The sequence below is a fragment of the Macrobrachium nipponense genome, chromosome 43 (genome assembly GCF_015104395.2).
Source record: "Macrobrachium nipponense isolate FS-2020 chromosome 43, ASM1510439v2, whole genome shotgun sequence".
NCBI classification, from domain to species: Eukaryota; Metazoa; Arthropoda; class Malacostraca; order Decapoda; family Palaemonidae; genus Macrobrachium; species Macrobrachium nipponense.
In genome coordinates this window covers 12525259-12548778 of record NC_061104.1, presented here as the reverse complement: position 1 = coordinate 12548778, position 23520 = coordinate 12525259, and the positions used below count along the sequence as shown (strand labels likewise).

Here is a 23520-nt window from a genome sequence, read left to right as displayed (position 1 = left end):
CACCTGTGGCGAGCGGCTCGACTGAGCACGTCGACCCCGGTCCCGTGCGTCAGACGAGCTGCTGCTGGCCACCGTCTCCGTCCGGTCCCTGTGGGAGAAGCGGTCAGGTGATCTGCAGAGCTCGCCTTCGCTGTGAGACCGGTGAGCGTCCTCACGGCACGTCAAACCGCTGGTACCAGCCGAAGCTGGTACCGTCGGTCGAGGGGACCTCTTCCCAGCCTCAACATCGTGGCCGTCAGAGACCGTCACGTCCACCCGAGGTATTCCGGCTGGTCGCTACGAGATGAGCGGCCGCTGGCCTGGCGAGAGTCACCTGCACAACTCTCGACAGTCTTCTGCTCCGTGCCTCGGTCATGACGGTGAGCGAGCTCAGGCGTCTTGACTTTGGCTGCACGGTCGCCCCTAAGTAGACCGTACACTTGGAACTTCTCGCGGACGAGAAGCCGAGCCGGTACCTGGCTTAGCAGCAGCGCTACCAAGACCAGGCGAGGATGTACCAGCAGTAGCCAGCACACCCTTGGTCCCCGTCTTCTTCTTCTTCTCAGAAGAGGAGACGGGCCCTGTTCCCGAGGGAACATGAGGACCAGCAGAAGCACCCCCCCACCCCCCGTCACACCGGAGTGAGACGGGCCCTTCGAAGGTCCCGCAGGAGCCTTCTTAGGGGGGAGGAGGCAGCCTTCTTCTTCTTCGGCTTGGAAGCCTTAGAAGTCTAAGGGGGAGAGGCGGCAACAGACGACGAAGAAGACGATGAAGACGACGACGAAACCTTCCTCTTCTTCCTCTTCTTCGTCAGCTCCCTCAGGACGGACGTCAGGTCTTCCATCCACGGAAAAGTCGGGCCAATTGCCGAAGCAACACGCCCCGACTGATCCTGTCCGGAAAGACCTGAGTCCGGGGCAGCACCTCCACTGACGAGACGCGACGTGGGCAGGGCAGGCACGGCAGGAGCGGCAGGAACATCAACAGCAGGACCAGCACCATCAGGACCAGCACCAGCAGGACCAGCACCAGCAGCAACATCAACATGAGCGTCACGCACCGCGCGCCTCGTAGGAGCGGCACGAGCGGCTGGGCCAGCAACACTAGCTGCAGGTACGGCAGGTACGGCAGCATAGTCCGGCGTCACAGGCATCTCCAACTCAGCCAGATTCATCATCGGGACGGGCGGCAGGTCCAGGGGAGAACTTTTCGGACAGCGAAAGTCGGGGGTCGGCACCACATAGAATCCAGGTGGAGGCGGCACGCCCCTCTTAGGTACGGCAGCAATCGGCTTTTGGATTGATGCAGTGGGGGTCACAGATGCAATGTGTTGCGTGTAAACCACATGAGGAGGGGCGGCGTACGCTGGGGTAGACACTGTATTCGTAGTCGTTGTGACTACACCATGAGTTACTACTGCCGACCCCGCCAGTCGTTGAATTAAGCCCTGGATACTGGGAGCGCCCTGCAGTCCCAACGACGCCCACACCTGTCCAAGGTCATCACTCACAGAAGGCACACCTGAGGGAGGAAACAACAGTTCTAGGGTCAGTTAGAGGGGCACCCTCACGCCTGGGGGAGGACGAACCCCACCCAGAGCGGACTGGAAGACCCCGAATACAATTGGACATCCGGGTATCGGGCGCCCTCCTCCACACTCGACGGATCAAGTGAGGAGAAGGACTCCAAAACCCCCCCCGCAGGGGAAGGCGCAAACCGTGGGGGCTGAGCTGGAGGCAGGAAGGATGACGAGGTATCCGTCACCAAAGGAGTCGCTGAAGAGCTTTCCGACGACTCCTTGGTCGATCTATGCCTCTTCCTACCCTCGTACAGCACCCACTGCGCCTCGGACCAATTCATACATACATACATTACATGGTTCGGTTCGGGAACATTCGCGCCCCAGACACCGATAACACAATTCATGTGGATCTATATCAGGATAAGAGCGAAATCCGCCGCATTTACGCCCCTCCAGCCCGGGACACACTCTACGGGCAGCTGGTGGGCGCGGCGAAAGCTCTTCGAGATCCATAATTCAGTCACTTTACAAATCAATGAAAATGAAAAAAAAAGAGTACTTACAATTTCATTCACAACCACAAACAAACCAGTCAGAAGAAATTGTAAACACATCCAAAGCACACGACGAAATAGCGGGCAGAGCGATGACGAGCACGTCCTGTCACACCACGGCCGAAAGCAAAAGTGATTCTTCACCGCTCGGGCGCAAGCGCGCGCACGATCTTACAAGCAGTTAACTACCGTTCTCCCCTTCCCCTTGTTCGAAGCTTACGACCGTCCCAGCTGCCGCTAGTTACCTTCCTATTGTTAAAGGACCGAGGGTTTGTATTACGTATCGGAACAAACAAACAGTCTTTCGCAAAAGCGAAAAGACTAAAAACAGTACCATAAGTATCTCAAAATCGAAGCTGGTAACTCTTGGGAGGTTTTGCAGGGCAGTCCCGAGTTGCAGTTCAATTAAGAAGATACTATTCGTCTCGGTCACATCCCGTAGAGTTAACTAAGGTATGTGCCTACACCTCAGACAATTCAACTGATAACAGTAGTATGTCACGAGGGCAATATACGTAGTATATTTGTAGGCTCCTGTACATAGACCTCCATCCTAAATTCTCTTCCACTCAAGGAACAAGAATGAGGACTGGAAGCCGACACCCTTCATTCTCTAATGAAGAGAGCGAAGGAGAAGTTTTCCCGAAGGAAGACTTCTATGGTGATAACAGGATACCGAAGACGATAGTTCGAGCCGAACTGGATGTGCACACCCGTTCTTCTCTATCCCGGGGTTGGCCGCCTACTGAGGCGACTGACGGTCCAGGCTGAGCCCCTCCCGAGATATTCTTCCTTCAGCAGCAGTGCTTCTCTCGAACGCTAGAAATTCCAGGAATTCGAGCCTTCGGCAAGATTCCCGATTATCGTAGTACCAATTATCTGGGATTCTCGCTCGCCCACTCTGGACTGTGGTTTCGCCCAAGTGTTTGCAGATCATAGAAGACCAGAACACTCGGAGAGTGCTAGAAACGCCGAAGAATTCTAAGCACTCGGCGAAACCCCCACTGAATTCGTCAGAAGATCATCGGGTGGTGGTCCTCCCGATTCCCATAGAAATCGAGGATAGGGCAAGATCCTTCCTCAACGACAGGGACTTGCATCCGGTAGGACCCAAGGGTCCCCCAGGAACGCAGTCCCCGACGTGGAATCCTACGGAGAACGCTCTGCAGGATCCCCTCCCTCCCCTTCCCTTCGCCGCCATAGGGAGAGGGGGAATGGGGGAGGAAGACTGGATACTCGCTCGCCTTCCCCGCGGTGCTAGCAGTCGGAGAAGCGAGTACGGGCAGCCATCACCGTGCAGTGATGGCCGCTCAGAGTCTAGGAAAACGTTACCGTCTGGAGAACGTTTTCCCGAGGAGGGTTATGAACTCGTACTATAGGCTAATCGTCTGCTGCCACTGTGACCATCGTCTGGGTGGGGCTGAGCGAGCACCGGACAGGAGAGCCCCGATTCTGTCCTCCGACACGTCCCAGTCCTCATCGAGGTCGAAACCTCTCAAGAGAACCGAAGGGGGAGCCCACCCCGGTCTCTGTGTGCGTGGTCCAGCCGGACCATCACGTGAACGGCGGTGAAGGTCACTCCGCTGAGGAGGTTTAAGGGACAGGTGAGGGAGACCTGATGCTCCTACCCTGCATACTAGCAGAACCAGTAGGCTAGGAGGACTGCAGGCGATCACCAACCCACGGTGGCGATCGAGCTGCAGGTCTGGACCAGCGGTCTTCTTGCGGAGACGCTGGACCAAGGAATGGAGTGTCGGTCTCCTATGTCAATCGGTTACCAGAGTTCCTCCCCTGCCTACCAGCAGAACCGGTAGGCTGGGAGGACTGAAGGAGATCATCTACCACGGTGACGATCGAGCTGCTGGTCTGGACCAGCGGTCTTCTTGTGGGGAAACGCTGGACCAAGAACGGAGCGTCAAGTCTCTTCAGGAGAGCTGCTGGTGATCGGGCTGCACTGGTCGAGCGGCTCTCCGGGGAGAGTGGCTAGACCGAGAGCAGCGGCGATGGTCCCGAGTGTCAGAAGAGCTGCTGCTGGTTCCCCTATCCGTCCAGTCCCGGTGGGAGCGAAGGTCAGGGGACCGGCAGAGTCCGCTGTTGCAGTGGGAGAGCGCCCCTTGCGATCACTCCTGATCGCCTCGCTCTTCCCGGTGTAGCCCGAGGAAGTTTAAGGGATAGAAGAGGTAAATCTGACGCTCCCCCCTCGCCCACCCGCAGAACCAGTGTGCTGGGGATGGGGGGCCTGCAGACGCTCGCCAACCCGCGGTGGCGATCGATTTGCAGGCCTGGTCGAGCGGCTCTCCCGGGGGGAGCGGCTGGACCGAGAACAGCGGTGACGGTCCCGAGCGTCAGAAGAGCTGCTGCTGGTCCCCCTCTCCGTCCGGTTCCGGTGGGAGCGGCGGTCAGGGGACCGGCAGAGTCCTGCTGTCGCGGTGGGAGCGAGGCCTGCTCTCACGGCACGTCACGCCGCTTGGACCCAGGCGACCGAGGGGACCGCTTCCTCGCCTCAGCCTGCCAGTCTGGGACCGTTGCGTCAACCCTGGGTACTGGCGGCTCGCCATGAGAGCGATCACTGGCCTGGTGGGAGTCACCTGGGCGACTCCCACCAGTCTTCCTCTCCGTGCCTGGATCCTGGCACCAAGCGAATTCGGTTGCCTAGGTCTTGGCTACACGGTCACCCGCAGGTGACCGTACACTCGGTACCCCTTGCCAACGAGAGGCAGAGATGGTACCTGGCGTCGAGTCAGAACCTCTGTCGCCAGGAGATGAGGTACCGGTGTTACCCGGTACCCCTTCGGTCCCAGTCATCTTCCTTGCGGAAGGAGACGGGTCCCATTCCCGAAGGAACAGGAGGACCAGCGGAAGCCCCAACTGTCCAGCCGGAGTGGGACAAACCCTTAGAGGTCTCTGTGCGAGACTTCTTAGGGGAGAAGAGGCTACCTTCTTCTTCTTCGGCTACGAAACTCCTACCTGGCAGATGAAGCGTCTGCCACCCCCAAGACTGGTTGGTCGCGTTCCGTCTGGGTGGGGCTGTCTCTGAAAGAAAAGGATTAATTAAAAGAGGGCTGGATGGGCCGCCTCCACCGGTCTCTGCGTGCATGAACCCGCAGGAACGTCACGTCAACCCTGGGCACCAGACAATCGCTGCGAGAGCGATCGCCGGTCTGGCGAGTCACCCGAGCGACTCCTACCATCTTCCGCTCCGTGCCTGGGTCCTGACACGGTGAGTGAACTCAGCAGTCTGGACCCCGGCTGCACGGTCATTCCCGGTCCGGAGGTGGAACCTTCAGAACCGGGAGAGGAGATACCAGCGGTGGCCGGTACCTCCATGGTCCCCGTCTGCTTCCTCCCCGAGGAAGAAGAGACGGGCCCGTTCCTGAACACCAGAGCGAGACAGAACATTAGAAGTCCAGTAACGAGACTTCTTAGAGGGGGGGGAAACCACCTTCTCTTTACGGCAAAGCCTTAAAAGTTGAAGGGGGGGGAGGCATGAAGAAATGATGATCTCGAAGAGGAGGATGATGACACTTGACAAGCTCTCTTCCTCTTTGGTTTCTCCTTCTGCCAGACTTCTACCATCAGGAGTAGATAACCTCACAGGGGAGCGCAACAGCTTCGTCTAGTGACATAACTCCCAGGTAGTAGTGGTAATGAAAATGATTATCAGCAGGGGATCGGTACACACACTCGAGGATCGGTACGCAACATGCTACGAGTCATAGGTACAATTCCAAGGTTAGGATCACCAATACGAAGAGCATCCAACCAATACTGCTGAAAACACAATCACCATTAGTCTGTAAAATAAGGAAAAAAATATTAAAGTAATGAGGATACTCCTCACACATCCAAGGGCGCCGCCCTCCGAAGTGAAAGGAGATCCCCCAACATCAGCACCGCACGCCCATCCTTCTACCTTCTTCCGATAGTAAGTGAAAAGAAGAAGAAGAGATATTACCATGACAACAAAACACGGACAAATCTTGAAGTTCCCTTGGTAATTCCCAAGCGTAAGCGTAATTTCCGGATGAATACATGTCCCGTTACAGGATCAAATCACTTACGTTAAATACATGTCTCATCCTCACGATAAATACATATCTTGTCCTCATGCAGGTCTGAACCAGTGTTAAAAGGGCGAAAGAATGTAAATATGTTGGCATACCTTAGCCACCGGCTCTTGATACAAGTAGAGGGGCAGTTAAAAAGGCTATCACAAAAAAGTGGGTTTGTATATTAATTGAAAAACCAAGGAAAAACCTTTGTTTAGTATTAATATCAAACACCGTATATGCATAATTATTTAAATACAGGCGGCCCGCGGTTAACGGCGCAATCACTCAACGGCGAATCGGTTTTACGGTGGTCGTCAAAAATAATCATAAAAAAAATAAGGCATTTTAAAGGTATCTTTACGGCACAAATTTCAGTTAACAGCGCCGCTAGCGCAGTTGTCTAACGAGTTCATACATATGTAGAAATGCCGTTCAGACCATAAAGGTTATGCAAATTATATTAAAAAATTTTATGGAGAGTTATTATGTAGGTATTAGGGTAAAATATATGCCTCTGACGCTGTTCTATGCCGAAAATATCGAGTTACATAAGTGCAAATTTAGCTATGGATGTGTCGATTCATAAATGATCATGCTTTTGTTTAAAATGTGTATGAAAATGTATTACGTGAAAGGCATTTTTATTTCTGTACAGAAATATGATACAAAGGCAGCTTTTGAAACTGCCCTTCACGTTATCAAATACGATGTTTTTTCATGTTCTTTCTTGTAAGCCGCCTCCTGCCGCTCTTCCGAAAATATCGATTTAAAAAAAGTGCAAATTAGCGATCGATGTGTCAATTTTATAAATGTTTATGCTTTTAAGTTTAAAATGTGTATGAAAATGTATTACGAATAGGGTATTTTTATTTCTGTGCAGAAATATGATAGAAAGGCAGCTTTTGAAACTCCCCTTCAAGTTATTGACTACGATGTTTTTTTCAAGTTCGTTCTTGTATGCCGCCGTCTGCCGCTCTTCCGAAAATATCGATTTACAAAAAGTGCAAATTAGCAATCGATGTGTCGATTTTATAAATGTTTATGCTTTTATGTTTAAAATGTGTATGAAAATGTATTACGAATAGGGTATTTTTATTTCTGTGCAGAAATATGATAAAAAGGCAGCTTTTGAAACTCTCCTTCAAGTTATAGACTACGTTTTTTTCAAGTTCGTTCTTGTATGCCGCCGTCTGCCGCTCTTCCGAAAATATAGTTAAAAAAAAAAAAAAAAAAAAAATGAGTGCAAATTTAGCGATCGATGTGTCGATTTTTCAAATGTTTATGCTTTTATGTTTAAAATGTGTATTAAAATATATTGCGTACAGGTATTTTCATTTTTGTACAGAAATAAGATACAAATTAAGGCAGCCTTTGTAACTACGCTCCACGTTGTCAGGGATGTTTTTCATGTTCGTTCTTGTCCGCCAGTTCCGAAAAATGCATTGTGTTATTTTATTAATTATGCATCTTTTCCATAAATCCTTTAAAAAGTTATAAATTATTTCACTGTATCTAAGAATATTGTATGTATTCTCATATTATTGTATTTTAAAATACTACGGCAAACTTAAGCCCGTATTCCGCGGAGCGGCCAATGTTGTGGTTTGAAGTCAGCTGATGAATACGAGTCTTTAACCATAACGCAATTCTGAGCGAATGCTCTTGCTTCTAGTTAGCATAAACGAATATCTATATACTTGACTTATATGAGACAAAGTTATTTTTCCATATACAGCGTGTTTTTAGGTGGAAATATTTATTGAATATGTCTCGTTGTGAATGTGAACTACTATTTTTTTCGTTAACAGATTACGTTGGCGGCATGTTTATTGCGTAAAAAATTACGTGATTCCGTTCGCAATACGTAATCCTTTATATCATCGTAATACGAACTTTACGTTATTTATCTTATATCGGCGTGAAACCAACAGTAAAATGTGTTCTTTCAAGCACAGTAGTTTTGATTAAAATGATTTTATCCCAATTTTATCAGTTGTGTGTGATGGCAGACGTTTACTGCAGTTTTATCCTTGTTGCCGATGTACGATAATAGTCATTAGCAGCTTGAACAGTTTTCTCAGCTTCATTATAATTAGGTTTAAATTTAACGGTATATTTCCCGATTGATCTTTAATCTATATTGATCTCTGATCTATAGCGAATAAAGTTATTACATTAAGATATCTCAGTTCTATTCTATACATAACGCCATTTATAACAAATACGGCAATGTTGCACTGTAGTACGATGATCGAAATACAAGCCAAACAGATGTTATCCAGTTCGGTTGTACTTAGAAAAAAAAAAATAGTAGTTTCTCGTTCGGTTGTTCATGGCTGTACACGTTCACGCAACGAGATAAATAACGTTAAAAACCATACTTTCATCATTCTCTTTTGCTGTTATTGAACTTATGTAACTAGAAGATGGATAAAGTTAGGCCATTGTAATTTGATCTCTCATAAAATCGAACTATCGTAAGACTAATGATCGTAACCTGAACACTACAGCTACCTGTACACTGTATAAACTTTATTATATCTTTACATACTCTAGACACCCACATGTACTGTACAGTAAATTCTATAGTACTCTACTGCATAAATATAATTTTACTTATTGCGCCGTTGCGGGATTACGGCGCCTTTGACTGGTCTAGAGTTTCGAAAGAAGGTGTGCGGCGGCCGTAGGCTTTAAAATCGCTCAGCGTCGAAAATCACTTGGCGTCGGTGGCCAGGAACGGAACCCCTGCCGCTAACCGAGGGCCGTCTGTACAAAAAAATAAACCAAAAGGATCCCACCGGGGAAAAAGATTAACGACCAGTCAGCTGGAGCTCACAAACACACATCTTCCTCGGAAGACGGCCGAAAATAAAGTGGAGTGTTTACATCCGGGCAGGCTGCCTAACCACCTCGTTCTAGATTCAACGGCCGTAATTCCAGCTACGCCGAAAGTATATTCCTATTGTTAAAGGACCGAAAGGTTTGTATTACGTATCGGAACAAATAATGTTTATAGCATCACTTTCCTATAATACTAGTACAGTAGTACCTCGAGATACGAAATTAATCCGTTCCGAGGCGCCTTTCGTATCATGAGTTTTTCGTATCTTGGATCACATTTTACATGTAAAATGGCTAATCTGTTCCAAGCCCTCCAAAATCACCCCAGTAAATTTCATAATAAAGCTAAATTGACCTATAAACAATGAAATACTACAACAATTTGGACCATTCAATACCTAAATTAAGAATAAAAATGCAAAACCTGTAAATAAAGTGTATATTAGTGTACAAGAAATATTATTACTGTAACGTAAAATGTGGAAGCTTACCTTTCGAGTGAGGCTATCTGCGAAAGTGGCGGCAGAGGAGGACGACGACAAACGGCAGATATGTACACTTAACTTTACGAAACACATAAAAAAATGTCAGAAAAACAAACTAAACTTTACAAAACACATTAACAAAACTGTAACACTTAACTTTACAAAAAAATTAAAATAAAACTTATTATGTCTTTTTTTTTTTTTTTTTTTTAATTTCTTTTTACTTTTTTATACTTTACGTAATTTCAATTTCTTCACCACCGAATGGATGCCAGTCCGTTTACGGAATTTTTCGAACCACCCATGAGAAGCCTTGAACTCTGGGGTTGCCGTTGATGTCCCCTCTCTGCCATCGTCTTCGGCTTGGGCAATCAAATTGCCGAAAATAGCGCTGGCCTTCTGGCAGATTGCCGTCTCGGTTATCGTATCGCCATCGATTTCTTAGTCCTCGATCCATACAAGAAGCAGCCTTTCCATTTCATTATGCACATGGCTTCTCTTGTTGGACAAAATAGTCCCGCCCTTGGAAGGTGTAGCTGCTTTGATGGCTTCCTTCTGCTTAAGGATGGTGCCTATCGTCGACGGATTTCAGCCGTATTCCTTAGCAATCACACTCAGCCGCAAGCCAGCTTCATACTTTTTTATTATCTCCATCTTTGTCTCCATAGAAAGCATTTTCTTCTTTCTGTGAACTTCAGCAACTTTCTTGGGACCCATGACTATATGTACTGTACGTAATTAAGTTACGTATGTAGTACGTATACTAATTAGGTTCTCACAACACGATAAAGTAGCACAACGAAATCTCTAACGAATTTACAATACAAAACGAAATCGGTGGACCGAACGAATGCCGCATGTGTACAATAAAGCTTCGGGTGCGAAGTGGCCGAGCGAAGGAACGCCACAATGTAAGATGCATGATGGGAGGGATGCTGTCCAATAGGAGAGAAGGATCTCATGGCTTGGCTAGCATCAGGAACCAATGGGAGAGCAGGAGGATGGTGGCGAGTCTACTAGAACTAAGATGGCGGCGCACGGCGCGAGTTTCAAAATTGTTATCGGGCGAATCTCGGACTTTCAGAAACCTTTCGTATCTTGAAAACTTTTCGTATGTAGAGCAGTAAAATTTTTCGTGTCAGCTTTCGTATCTTGAGTTTTTCGTAAGTTGAGCCTTTTGTATCTCGAGGTACCACTGTACTGCATACTTTTCGATCTGTCATACCAATGTGGTCTGAAACTTGTTTCCTATTCACAGCCAACAAAATGGAGAACACTGCAGCCAGTCTTGCATGTTCTAGAAATAAAATGTGGCTGGTTGGGAATTCATTAACTAGTACACAAAATGACAATTTGTCGAAAATTGCATTTTTCCTAACTATACAAACCTGAGGTCCTTTAACAATAGGAAGGTAACTAGCGGCAGCTGGGACGGTCGTAAGCTTCGAACAAGGGGAGAACGGTAGTTAACTGCTTGTCCGATCGTGCGCGCGGGCTCACTTTTGCTTTAGGCCCATGCAAAAAGTTGCAGAGTGAGGGGTGGCATGAGGTGGGACTATATGTAAAGGACCTCAGGTTTGTATAGTTAGGAAAAATGCAATTTTCGACAAATTGTCATTTGTTCCGATACGTAATACAAACCCTCGGTCCTTTAACAATAGGAAGACTCACTTCTTGGTGGGAGGAATCTGAGTCTTTTTGGTGAACAGACTGGTGTTCGTCCAACCCTGGAGTGCCTCCCTGGTCGTAAGAGCAAGGGAGGGATCCAAACCTCTGTCCAATTGATCGGGGTGTGCACCGCAGGATCAATGGTCAGACCTCTGGGCCAAGTACTAAGAGAGAGGCAAGTGTATCTCTTCGTACCAGCAAGCAAGAACTTGTTCCTGTTTGCAAGAGACAATCATAAAATGATGGGTTTGTCTCAAATTGGCATCCACTTCCTCCCCCTTGTTGGAGGAAGTGGTGGATATTTACTCCTATCCCTACTTGAAATAGGGATAGGATGGTGCTCTATTGAGTAGCTCACCTGCATCTCGTCCTTACCCAGCAGGGTGACGACCGTGTCCAATCTACCCAGAGGTAGAGGGAGAAAAAGATGGGAAGAGGAGCCAGTCACACTCTCATTCCTCATCCATTCTTACGGTCACACCAGGACTTGATGCTGTTCAGCCTGCGAGGGTCTGGGTTAACTACACAACGTGTTGAGCAACCACCACGGTTCCAAGGAAAAATATCAAGGAACTGTGGGCAATATTCCCGAAGGTTAGAAGGAGGTGGCATGCGGTCCGGTTGGACCAGGCGCCTGCCTTCATTACCTGCGCCACGGAGAAGTTCTTGCGGAACGCGAGAGATGATGAAGAGGCGTCCACACTCATCCTGGGTGTCGAGTTTCTTCAGACAGCTCCGTCGCGCCTTCACAGGACAAAGCAGCATAGCCTTCGTATCGGAGGCGGTGAAGTCCATTAGGGAGGGTATTGTGAAGGACTCGAACCAATCGTCAGTTACCGAAGGGTTCTGAGTCTTCGCTACGAAGATCGGTACGAATCGAGCGTCACAAATCCCCATCCCTTTGTGCTTGACTTCTCAAGAGAAGTCATGCAGTTACCTAAGACGAAAAGAAGGGAATAGTCGTATGACCTATCCCTCTTCTCGACTTTGGTTATGTACAGTACTCATACTGACAAGCTATTAAGACGAAGTAATGATTGCTCTGGAACAACCGAACTAAGTCCACAGCATAGTTCGTAACTGAATCGGGCGCTCTGACAGCTGCCGACTGACTGGTTCGGAATCAGTAGAGGCAAGTTGTCCAAGCATCCGGGTAAGTCAATTGACCTTCGCCCTTGAAAGTGTTATGCTGAGAGACCAAACAAATAAAATATTTGTTAGTCACCGATGCCGGACGGCGCGGCGATGATTCTCTTAATGCATAAGCTCAAAAGGCGGAAGTCAATTGCCTTCAAAAGACCGAGGTCCCTGATGGCAAGAAAATCTCATAGACGTTGAATCTCAGCTTAAGGAGAAACAACACTATGTGACGTTGAAGACGAAGGTAGGCAATGAATGCAACCTACGTCTTCCAGCTGAATCGAGAGAAGGAATCTCAAGATTCTAAACCTGTGCTTACAAATGACTGAAAACGCTAACCGCCATTTCCCATTGCTGTCCGGTGTGCAGTTAAGCGGGGCGGTCTTCAGTAATGAAACACAGGGGAGAGCCGCCTGAAGAACTGCTTCTCATGGGCTGAACGTTTGGAAGTAGAGCTGGCAGGTGTGGGAGTAGGCGATGTCTTTCAATACATCTGCTAATCCGGGGTGAACAATGAACAATTGCACACCTCCGAATACAAGATATTTTGAGGACAAACTCAGATTCCGCAAAATCATTCGCATTATCGAGATACGATGCAGCAAGAGACTATTACAGAATTCTGTTCCCGTGCGGTAAACAGAAAGATGAGAGTCGAATAGATATCTCTGTTTAAAATTCTCGCAATACCGAAGACGATGAATACTAGCGTCACAGCCGTAGATGGTCATTCATGTATGCGAGAATCCCCGTTAATCAGAGACTTAAGTCCGTGATTGTTGGGCAGAGATACGGTTGGTATTCAATCAAAGCAGGTGAGAAAGACATAACCAACCGTCCATCTCAAAGCGGCAGCTGGTACTGAAATGCCTCGGGCAATTCAATACGCAGTAGCTGTCGCTGACTCGTCATCCCGAGTTGCCAAGTAATCCTTTCCACGAAGGAATGCGTTCGGCTAGAACCACCGAGCATAAAAAGATATGCTCGAGCAATTATATTTATGCGAAACGAATTTCGGTAAATATAAAAGCTTAAATGGTGTTGTTGTGACAACACCATAAGTATATAAAATTGAAACTGGAAACTCCTGGGAGGTTGCAGGCAACCCGAGTTGCAGTTCAATTAGAATACTTTTCGTTTAAGTCGCAATCCGTAGAATAACCAGGATATGCGCCTACCCCTCAGACCATTCAACTGCTTAGCAGAATCATGTCGCGAGGTTAATATATGTAGTATATTTGTAGGATTCTGAACAACGATCTCCATCCTAAATTCTTTCCTTCAAGAAAACAAAATAAGGATTGGAGATCGACCACCTTCGGTCTCTATCAAAGAGAGTGAAGAAGTCTTCCTCGAAGGAAAGCTTCAATGGTGAACAGAATACTAAGATGATAGTTCAAGCCAAACTGGATTATTCCCCAGTCCGTTCTTCTCTATTCCAGGTTGGTCGCCTACTGTGAGATAGTCTTCTTTACAGCAGCAGTCCTTCTTCCTAATGCTAGAAATTCCAGGAATTCGAGCATAGGCGAGGTTCCCGATTATCGTGTAACATATCGGGGATTCTCGTCTCGCTCACTTTGGACCGTGGTCTCGCCTAAGTGTTTGGAGATTGTAAGAAACTCTAACACTCTGAATGCGCTAGAAATTCCGTAGAATTCTAAGCAGTCTGCGAAACCCCCACCGAATTCGTCAAACGATATCGGCTGGTGGGTCCTCTCGGATTCCCGTAGAAATCGAGAATGGGGCAGGATCCCTCCTCAACGACGGGGCTTACGTCAGGTAGGACCCGGAAGGTCCCCCCCGGTAGCGCAGTCCCCAACGTGGAATCCTACAGAGAAATCTCTGTAGGATCCCTCCCCTTTCCCTCGTAGCCGTAAGGAGAGAGGGAATGGGGGAGGAATTGGATACTCGCTCGCCTTCCCAGTGGAACTAGCAGTTGGAGAAGAGTAGGAGCAGCCATCGCCTTGCGGCGATGGCCTCTCAGAGTTTGGGAAAACGTATCGTCAGGAGAAAACGTTTTCCCCGAGGAGGGTTACGAACTCTCACTGTAGGTAAGGGTCTGCCGCCACTGTGAACGTCTGGGTGGGGCTGATCGACACCTGACAAGGATGAGAGCCGATACCGTCCTCCGACTCATTCCAGTCCTCGTCGAGGTCGAAACCTCTCAGGAGGACCGAAGGAGTATTTAAATACGGTGTCCGAAGACACGTAGAAACGCCGATGTCGCAATAGAGGAGGTGGAAGTAGCTTGATCGACCGGCCAGAACTGAGAGAGCCTTCTTGTCCGGAGACGAGAGACTCTGGTTCAAGACAGAAATCGGCAAGCTCCGATCGCGGCAAACCCACCGTCGGTTTGGGTTCCCTCTCGGGCCCCAAAACGACTCGAGCAGAGACATGGCTCTGCTGGTCGGGAGCGGCGATCCTTCCCCCAGGTCGTTGTGCTGACGAATCAGTGCAATAACCTGGGCAAAGTTACTCTGAATCTCGGAAGTTACAGCGTCTTGAGGAGTAGGACCATCCAGTCCCTCCAACAAGAGCAGCTCCCAGGACCCTCCTCCTTCAGAAGAAGGACCAGCAACAGATCCCTGACGGTTGCCTCCAATCACTTGCGCGTACGTCCTGGCTGGTCCTAAGACCATACCTGGCACGTGCGGCGTCGTGACGGGATTGTGAGCGGCGCATCTCTCACGATCACTCCTATATACCTCGCTCTTCCTGGCGTATGCCGAGGAAGTTGAAGGTATCGGAGAGACAGAACTGACGCTACCCCCTCCCCCCCTGACGGTCGCCTCCAATCACTTGCGCGTACGTCCTGGTTGGTCCTAAGAAGGACCATACGTGGCACGTGCGGCGTCATGACGGAATCGTGAGCGGCGCACCTCTCACGATCACTCCTATCTACCTCGCTCTTCCCGGTGTAGCCCGAGGAAGTTGAAGGTAGTGGAGAGACAGACCTGACGCTCCCCCCCCGCTCGCTGGCAGGACCAGCGTACGTGGGGGGCTGCAGCCGATCACCAACCCGCGGTGGGGATCGATCTGCAGGCCTGGCCGTGCCGCTCACCTGTGCGAGCGGCTCGACTGAGCACGTCGACCCCGGTCCCGTGCGTCAGACGAGCTGCTGCTGGTCACCGTATCTGCCCGGTCCCTGTGGGAGCGGCGGTCAGGTGACCTGCAGAGCTCACTTTCGCGGTGAGACCGGTGAGCGTCCTCGCGGCACGTCCACAAAACCGCTGGTAACCGTCGGTCGAGGGGACCTGGGGGACCTCTTCCCAGCCTCAACCCGTGGCCGGTCAGAGACCGTCACGTCCCACCCGAGGTACCGGCTGGTCGCTACGAGAGCGCGCTGGCCTGGCGAGAGTCACCGGAGCGGCTCTCGACAGTCTTCTGCTCCGTGCCTCGGTCATGACGCTGAGCGAACTCAGGCGTCTTAACTTTGGCTGCACGGTCACCCGAAGGAGACCGTACACTCGGAACTTCTCGCGGACGAGAAAAAAACGAGCCGGTAGCTGGCTTAGCAGCAGAGCTGCCAAGACCAGGCGAGGGTGTACACAGCGGTAGCCAGCACACCCTTGGTCCCCGTCTTCTTCTTCTTCTCAGAAGGGGAGACGGGCCCCGTTCCCGAAGGAACAGGAGGACCAGCAGAAGAACCCCCCGTCACACCGGAGTGTGACGAGCCCTTCGAAGTTCCCGAAGGAGTCTTCTTAGGGGGAAAACCCCGGTTACCCAGCTGTCGCTGCGAGAGCGGCCGCTGGCCTGGCGAGAGTCACCTGAGCGGTTCTCGCCAGCCTCTGCTGCTTCCGTGCCATGGTCTTGGCGCCGAGCGAACTCTGGCGCCGAAACTTTGGCTGCACGGTCTCCCGAGGGAGAGCGTACACTCGGGATCTCCCGCGAACGAAGAGACCGAGCCGGAACCTGGCGTAGCGGCATCGCCGCTAGCACCAGGCGAGGAAGTACCAGAGCTAACCGATACTCCTCTGGTCCCCGTCTATCTCTTCCTTACGGAAGGGGAGACGGGCCCCGCTCCCGAAGGAGCAGGAGGACCAGCAGAAGGACCCCCCGTCCCACCGAGGTGGGACGGGCCCTTAGAAGTTCCCGAAGGAGACTTTTCTTTAGGGGGGGGAGGCAGCCTTCTTCTTCTTCGGCTTATGGGCCTTAGAAGTCGAAGGGGAAGAGGCAGCAGCAGACGAAGACGAAGATGACACCTTCCTCTTCTTCGTCAGCTCACGCAGGACAGTCGTCAGGTCCTCCATCCAGGCCGGAGTCTGGCCTATTGCCGAAGCAACACGGCCCGACTGCACCTGTCCGGAAGGACCTGGGACTGGGGAAGACACACCATGGGCAGGACCAGGCATCCAGCAGGACAGGCGCAGGAACCAGGAGCGACAGGAACAGCAACCAGCTCAGAGCTCGGCAGGAACAGCAGCAGCGGTAAACACAAAAGGGACAGCCAAGCCAGTAGCGGGAACCACATCAGCGACAGGTACGGCAGGCCCAGCCATCGCCTCGTAGAATCATCGGCAGCCAGCGGGAACCTGGTACTGGCGGCCGGTCCAGGGGCGAGCTGCTGGAACAGCGGAAGTCTGGGGCAGGCAACACGAAGAAAACACAGCGGCGGCGGCATACCATCCTCGGTACGGCGGCGACCGGCCCTAGAATCGGCAAGACGGCGTCACCGACACAGCATGGGGAGTGTAGACCAGCGGGGGGGAAGCGGCATAAGCGGCCGTGAAGGTTGTAGTGGAGACCGCTCCAAGGTCACCGCCCCAGACCTCGCTAGACGCTGCAGCAGATCGTGGATGCTAGGCACGCCCTGCAGCCGCAGTGGCCCATACCTGTCCAAGGTCGTCTCCCACGGATGTAGCACCTGCGGTAGCACAGACAGATTAGTAAGAGGGGTTCCCTCACGCACGGGGGGGAGACATGCCCCACCCCGAACGCAAGGAAGACCCCAAATACAAAATAACGAGGAAGCTGAGCGGGGGGGGGGGGCAGGAAAGAAGACGAAGAATCGGATACCCAGGGAGTCGCGGGAGAGCTTTCCGACGACTTCCTGGCAGACCTTCGCTTCCCCTACCCCCGCACAGCAGTGAAAAGTAATATGAAAATGAAACAGAATACTGCACTTGCGATTCACTTCATAGAACTTACAGGGGGAAAGATCAATTCCCGGGTAAGAGCGGAAACTTGATCCATAATAATATGATGCTATCATAAATATATATGAAAATGAACAATACTGCACTTGCGATTTTCACTTTCACAGCAATAAATCGTAAGGATTAATTCCCGGGTAAGAGCGGAAATTGATCCAAAATTAAATTTGATGCAATTAATAAATGAAAATGAAAAGAAAACTGCATTGCAAATCCACTTTCATTGCATTCTATTCATACAAAATAAGAGGCTCGTGCCGAGCGCAATCAAGCTCTCGGCAACGAAAGCACAGGGCAAAAATATAATGAAAAAGAGTACTTACATCTTTCAATTACAGGCAGTCCCCGTGTTACGACGGGGGTTCCGTTCTTGAGACGCGTCGTAAGCCGAAAATCGTCGTAAGCCGGAACGACGCTTGGAAATATGTCTTAAACTAATAAAAAGTTATAAAAACCTTACTTGTAATCCTTTGGTTACACTACATGTTGTTTCCTGTAGTTTTATGTACAACCTGGAGTTATTTTCATAAAAGAATGCTGGTTCTTGAAGGTAAAAACTATTGTAATCCTCTGGTGACACTACATTCTTGAAGTTTTATGTACAACCTGGAGTGATTTTGCAAAATCTTGAGGGCTACAAGAACAGCTGATTACTATTTACGTATCATATAGACTAATTAAAGTAAATGTATCTTTAAATAGGCTTATATTTTAGTATCAACAAAACATTTCCTGCCATGAGTCAGAGGCCGTTTAATGAAACGAACACTTCTCTGTCCTATCTGTTCAGAAAATAAACGTTACGTCAATCCCCGAGACCATTGTTGCCAAAGCGTCTCTCTCTCTCTCTCTCTCTCTCTCTCTCTCTCTCTCTCTCTCTCTCTCTCTCTCTCTCTCTCTCTCTCTCTGATCAAATTACATTGGAAACTTGACATACGATTGCCCTAATATACGAATGTTTTGAGATACAACAGAAAATTTGCGAAAATACAAGCTTTGATATACAACGAAATATTTGAGATACGATTTTGCGATGAGTTGTTAGTGTATAGGCGACCGATAAATGGCGTTCAGTCTGTTTGTTTGTTGGTGCTGCATGTTAACACGTCGTTGTTTAGTTCGTTGTATTTGCGCCTATTTTTCGTGTTATTTTGTCTATTTTATTATTAACCATGGGTCTCAAAGCTAAAGACAAAGCAGGTGATAAGAAAAAACCCAAGAAAATGATTTCGATGGAAGCAAAACATGAAATTATAGCAAAGCATGAACGTGGCGTTCGTATCGTCGATTTGGCAAACGAGTATGGTCGAAATCCTTCTACAATATCCACGATCATCAAGCAGAAGGAAGCTATAAAAACCCCCGAGACCATTGTTGCCAAAGCGTCTCTCTCTCTCTCTCTCTCCTCTCTCTCTCTCTCTCTCTCTCTCTGATCAAATTACGTACTGGATAATGTCTCTCTTTGGATACTTCGATTTTTGCCAAATATTGAGGGCTACAAGAACAGTTGATTACTATTTACGTATCATATAGACTAATTAAAGTAAACGTATCTTTCAAATAGGCTTATATTATTAGTATCAACAAAACATTTACTCGCATGAGTCAGAGGCCGTTTAACGAAACGAACACTTCTCTGTCCTTAACTCGGAGCGTCGGAAGACGCCTCTCTCTCTCTCTCTCTCTCTCTCTCTCTCTCTCCTCTCTCTCTCTCTCTCTCTCTCTCTCTGATCAAATTACTGGATAATGTCTCTCTTTGGATACTTGGAATTTGCGTTGTAATCTAACCAGAAACTTCGTTTTGTTATTATTACTGGAAACAAGCAATGATTTTTTCATTATTTGCGCTTTTGGACTGTTATATGTAAACTAGTATGTATTCATTCGCTCGGAAACTAGTTCCGCATATGAGGCGTCACTAAAAAACATAGAAAAATACAACATAAAAAGTGTCGAAAATCATCATAATCTCAAAATTTTTGTTGTAATCTAACCAGAAACTTATTTTTATTAATATACTGTGCTAAACTATAAAGGATTTTTATCATAGTATGCGTTTTTTAAAAGCGTCGTTAACGTCGGAGGCGTCGGAAAGCGTCAGCGTCGTAACCTCGGAACAAGCGTCGTAACCCAGGACAGATTTTTCCATTGAATATTTAAGAAAAAGCGTCGTAACCTCGGAACGTCGTAAGCCGGAACCGTCGTAACCCGGGGACCGCCTGTACACACTTTCGCCCAAAATACATGACTCGGCGCGAGTGCGCCCGCCCTCGGCACCGAGACATAATTCAAGTCAATTTCATGAAAAGAGCGGAAATCGCCGCATCTACGGCGATAGCTCCATGTTGATTCATAATTAAGTAATGAAAATGAAAACAGTGTACTTACAGTTTCATTTTCAAGATCAAACAAACCATTAGTAGAAAACACAATATAAACAAAGCATACGACGATGAAACGGGCAGAGAGCGATGACGAACACGTCCTTCACACCCGCGGCCGAAAGCAAAAGTGATTCTTCACCTCTCGCCCGCGCGCACGATCGGACAAGCAGTTAACTACCGTTCTCCCCTTGTTCGAAGCTTACGACCGTCCCAGCTGCCGCTAGTTACCGTCCTATTGTTAAAGGACCGAGGGTTTGTATTACGTATCGGAACAAATATAATTTAAGATATAAATAAACAGTCTTATTTTCAGATTTCCCTACTTACATTGTCGGCAATTCTATACCTCAAGTAGTTTACTGTACTTCAGCAAACACTAACTCAATAGAAAAAACTGCAGTTGCCATTTAGCAATTACTAACTTACACAGCCAATTTTACCTAATTTTCCATGAATCTCAAATATCAGGTATTAAAAATAAAAATAACTCTACATGGAAGTTTGCCTTCAATTATTCAAATATTTTAAATTAAAAATTTCAAGGTATACCCTTTTTTTTTTTCTTACAAGCATCCTGGTACACCACTTTCAAAAGTGGAAGAAAGATCCCTTTGTGCAGACACCACTCAACACCAATGGGGTGCAAACTAAAACTGCCCATTGCTCTGTGCTCTTTAAATTCAAAATGATGTGCTGCTATTCATTCCAAGACCACCTAGGCACGATCAGATGACTTTTGCTGAGCTAGTCATGGTTTACTATGTCTCGCCACCTTACTTTTGTATCTCATCCTCTTGACATGATGTTCATTACCAAGAGATTTACTTTGTTTTTTTTATCTTTCTGCTGGCAACTGTTGTCACTGGACTGAGGCTGCCAGCCCTTCCATTGTCAGTGTATTGCAGTTCTGTTAATTTTGTTAATTTTAACATAATTTCATTAGTAAAGTAAATTTCAGCTTTGTTGGTCACATAACTTTTTTTTGTGTGCCAATTTTGGGTTCCTATGCAACAGTTTGGAGTTTTTCTCTTGCAGTATTTTATGGCTGTGTAGAGTTTATTCCTACTTTGTTTTTATGGGGATTTTGTTTGATTAAGCCAGGAATATCTACTTAACTGCTTCCCCATAATAACAACACTCACCTCTGGTTCTCTCCGTTCTGCCACAGATAATTGCATGGTGCTGTACTCCTGATTTAGTTTTAAATGAACTGCACTACTGAGCAATTCACTTTTTGCATTGGAAAGGGCAGTAAGTACTATGGTTTTCCTGTGGATTTTCCTGGCACCTTTTGATAAGGACTCATTGACAATGCCCTTCAAGTTACAGGGATCTTGAATTTACTTGCAGTGCATGCAGGGATCGACCACTTGAGTCAATGATATAAATATGCACAAAGGCAGTATACAAGTAACTATGTGTTGGCGAGTAATAACATTTGTTTTGTCATTCTGGCACCACAATTATCAAGTCTCATGCCTACAATATATCCTTGCCAAAGGAGGTCTTACCCTCAGGATGTTTCCTCTTTCCAATGGTTGCTCAGCAGTTCCTGGTTGAGATTTGCATGCCTTATCACCTTCCCCATATGTTATCCCTACCTTCATGCCAACTGTTCAACTTTCTCTCCCACCTCCTGATCAAGCCCAGCTGTTGGTCAAACCTTCGTTTCCTCTGCATTTGGTTACTTCTTAGCTAGTTTCTTGCCAATGTTGATTCTTGAACGTATGAACTGCTTGCGACCTATCATATACCCCTCGCCCAACAATCTCATAAATGACGTAATTACCCGTAATAATAAGCGTCTAGCTCAATGCAAGCCTGACAAAAAGTAACAAACAAGTTCCTTGTATATACCTTTACTAAATAATATTGCAGCACAAATTCCTTTCAATACATAAGATAGCTAAAATTACTTTCAAGACATGCTACACCACTCCTTAAAAGATAAAAGTTTGATGGCAATAATTTACATTAAATATTTTAAGTTCACTAACACAGCACTTACCTCAGTTATATTACATCCATTCAATATATTTGTACTGGTAGATAAGCCTCCAGCAAATTCCACATTGCTTTTGAAAGTGACATTCATCTGAGTATCAGCGAGTTTGTCAACCAACAAGAGATTACCAAGATCAATGCCATTAATGGCATTACCCTGTACTGTATCTGAAAGAGGATATAATGAGGCAATATTGTGGAAAAAATCACTGCACAACAAAGCAACATTTCAGCACTTTCTGTCCTTTCACACTAGCCTTCAAGTACACAATCAAATTTTTGTACTTTTATAAAGTTATAAAGTTTCCAACCTAATTCATGTTTTTAATTAATAATTATTAGTCTTGTCCTTTGCAATGGCTCTCCCAGCTGCTCAAGTTTGCTAAACCCTGAAAGACAAAGACCCCACCATGCAAGCCCAAACCATGACCCATAATTCCAAAAGGAAGGGGGAGTGGGAAAATGAAGGTATCAAGTTAAGAAAAAAAAACTAATTCTGCAAAAATATTGTTCATTATGAACATAATCTTAAATATAGCATCCTGAGTCCAAGGGTGTCATAAGTTTTGAATACCTATGGGGCTTTGCAGAACCCTAGGTAAAGGAGGAGGCAAAAAGGAGGTTTCTACTAAGGTCTTTAGAACATGAAGTTTGTCAGCCCTCCTCTGCGTATTGAGACAACATGGATCGATGTCAAAGAACTAATTCCCATACACACTGCAAGGGACAATCACGAATTGATTATATTCATTCACACTTTCCCAACTTGAAGATGGAATTCCACAAGGAAATGTTATTAATGGCACCATCTTTACACTAACATTAAATGGCCTCAGTAGTCAAATACCCTTCAGAAAATAAAAATATTTACATTGACAATTTTGCTATTTACCACTCAGCATCAAACGTACTACACAAATGTATCATCAGTAATGCTAAATAAAACAGACAATAGATTTTCAATTCCAACAGAAGAGACCACAGCAATTATGTTTTATAAAAAGGTTCAGCTGGAAAAAAGAAAAGACTGACATTAAAGATTAGAGGTCATAAAAATACCCATCAGTAAAGCAAAAAAAATTCTAAGGTTTAATCTCTGATACACCTAAACTGGAAAGCCTGTACAGTGGAACCCATATTCACGGGGGTTAGGTACCACAACCTCCGGCAATTACCGAAAATCTGCAGTAACTTTATCTAAAGAGCTGGAACACCAAATATCCCTTTAAAAATACTTAACACTAATTTTAAAGTTATATTTGTGACTAAATAAATTTTTTTTATGATAAAAAATGTATTTAGTCACAAAAATAACATGAAAATACAGTAATCAGTCAATTTTTATGACAAAAAAAACTGCAAATTATCAAATTTTCCGAGATTTATTGAAAAAATGCATCACAGAAAAATCCATGAATAACTGAATTCACAGTTGCCGAACCGCGAATAAGCGGGGGTCAACTGTATATAAACCTACATAACAGCCAAAATGCAAAGATGTATCAAATTTGATAAAAAAATTACTTCACAATACTGTACAAGGCAACTGTTATGTCTAGGACAGACAAAATTGATGATACTGTACACGGCAACTGTTATTCTAGACTATGGATGCCAAATATATAGTTCAGCCTCAGATGCAAACCTTCAAACTATCCCTATGAGAGCAAAATCTATTGACTAAGTGGTCTGGTTAAATAATGTGGTCTACTTCCATCGCTTTATGAAAATAATT

General features: G+C 47.0%; 1 protein-coding gene across 1 annotated transcript in view; it reads right to left on the bottom strand.

Moving 5' to 3' along the window:
* The window catches only part of LOC135213793 (uncharacterized), a 293734-nt gene that overhangs the window by 82649 nt on the left and 187565 nt on the right, over window positions 1-23520 (bottom strand). Inside the window, exon 26 of the mRNA XM_064247921.1 lies at window positions 21790-21953. Within this exon, the coding sequence (XP_064103991.1) occupies window positions 21790-21953 (164 nt within the window). The remainder of the gene's footprint in view (window positions 1-21789; window positions 21954-23520) is intronic.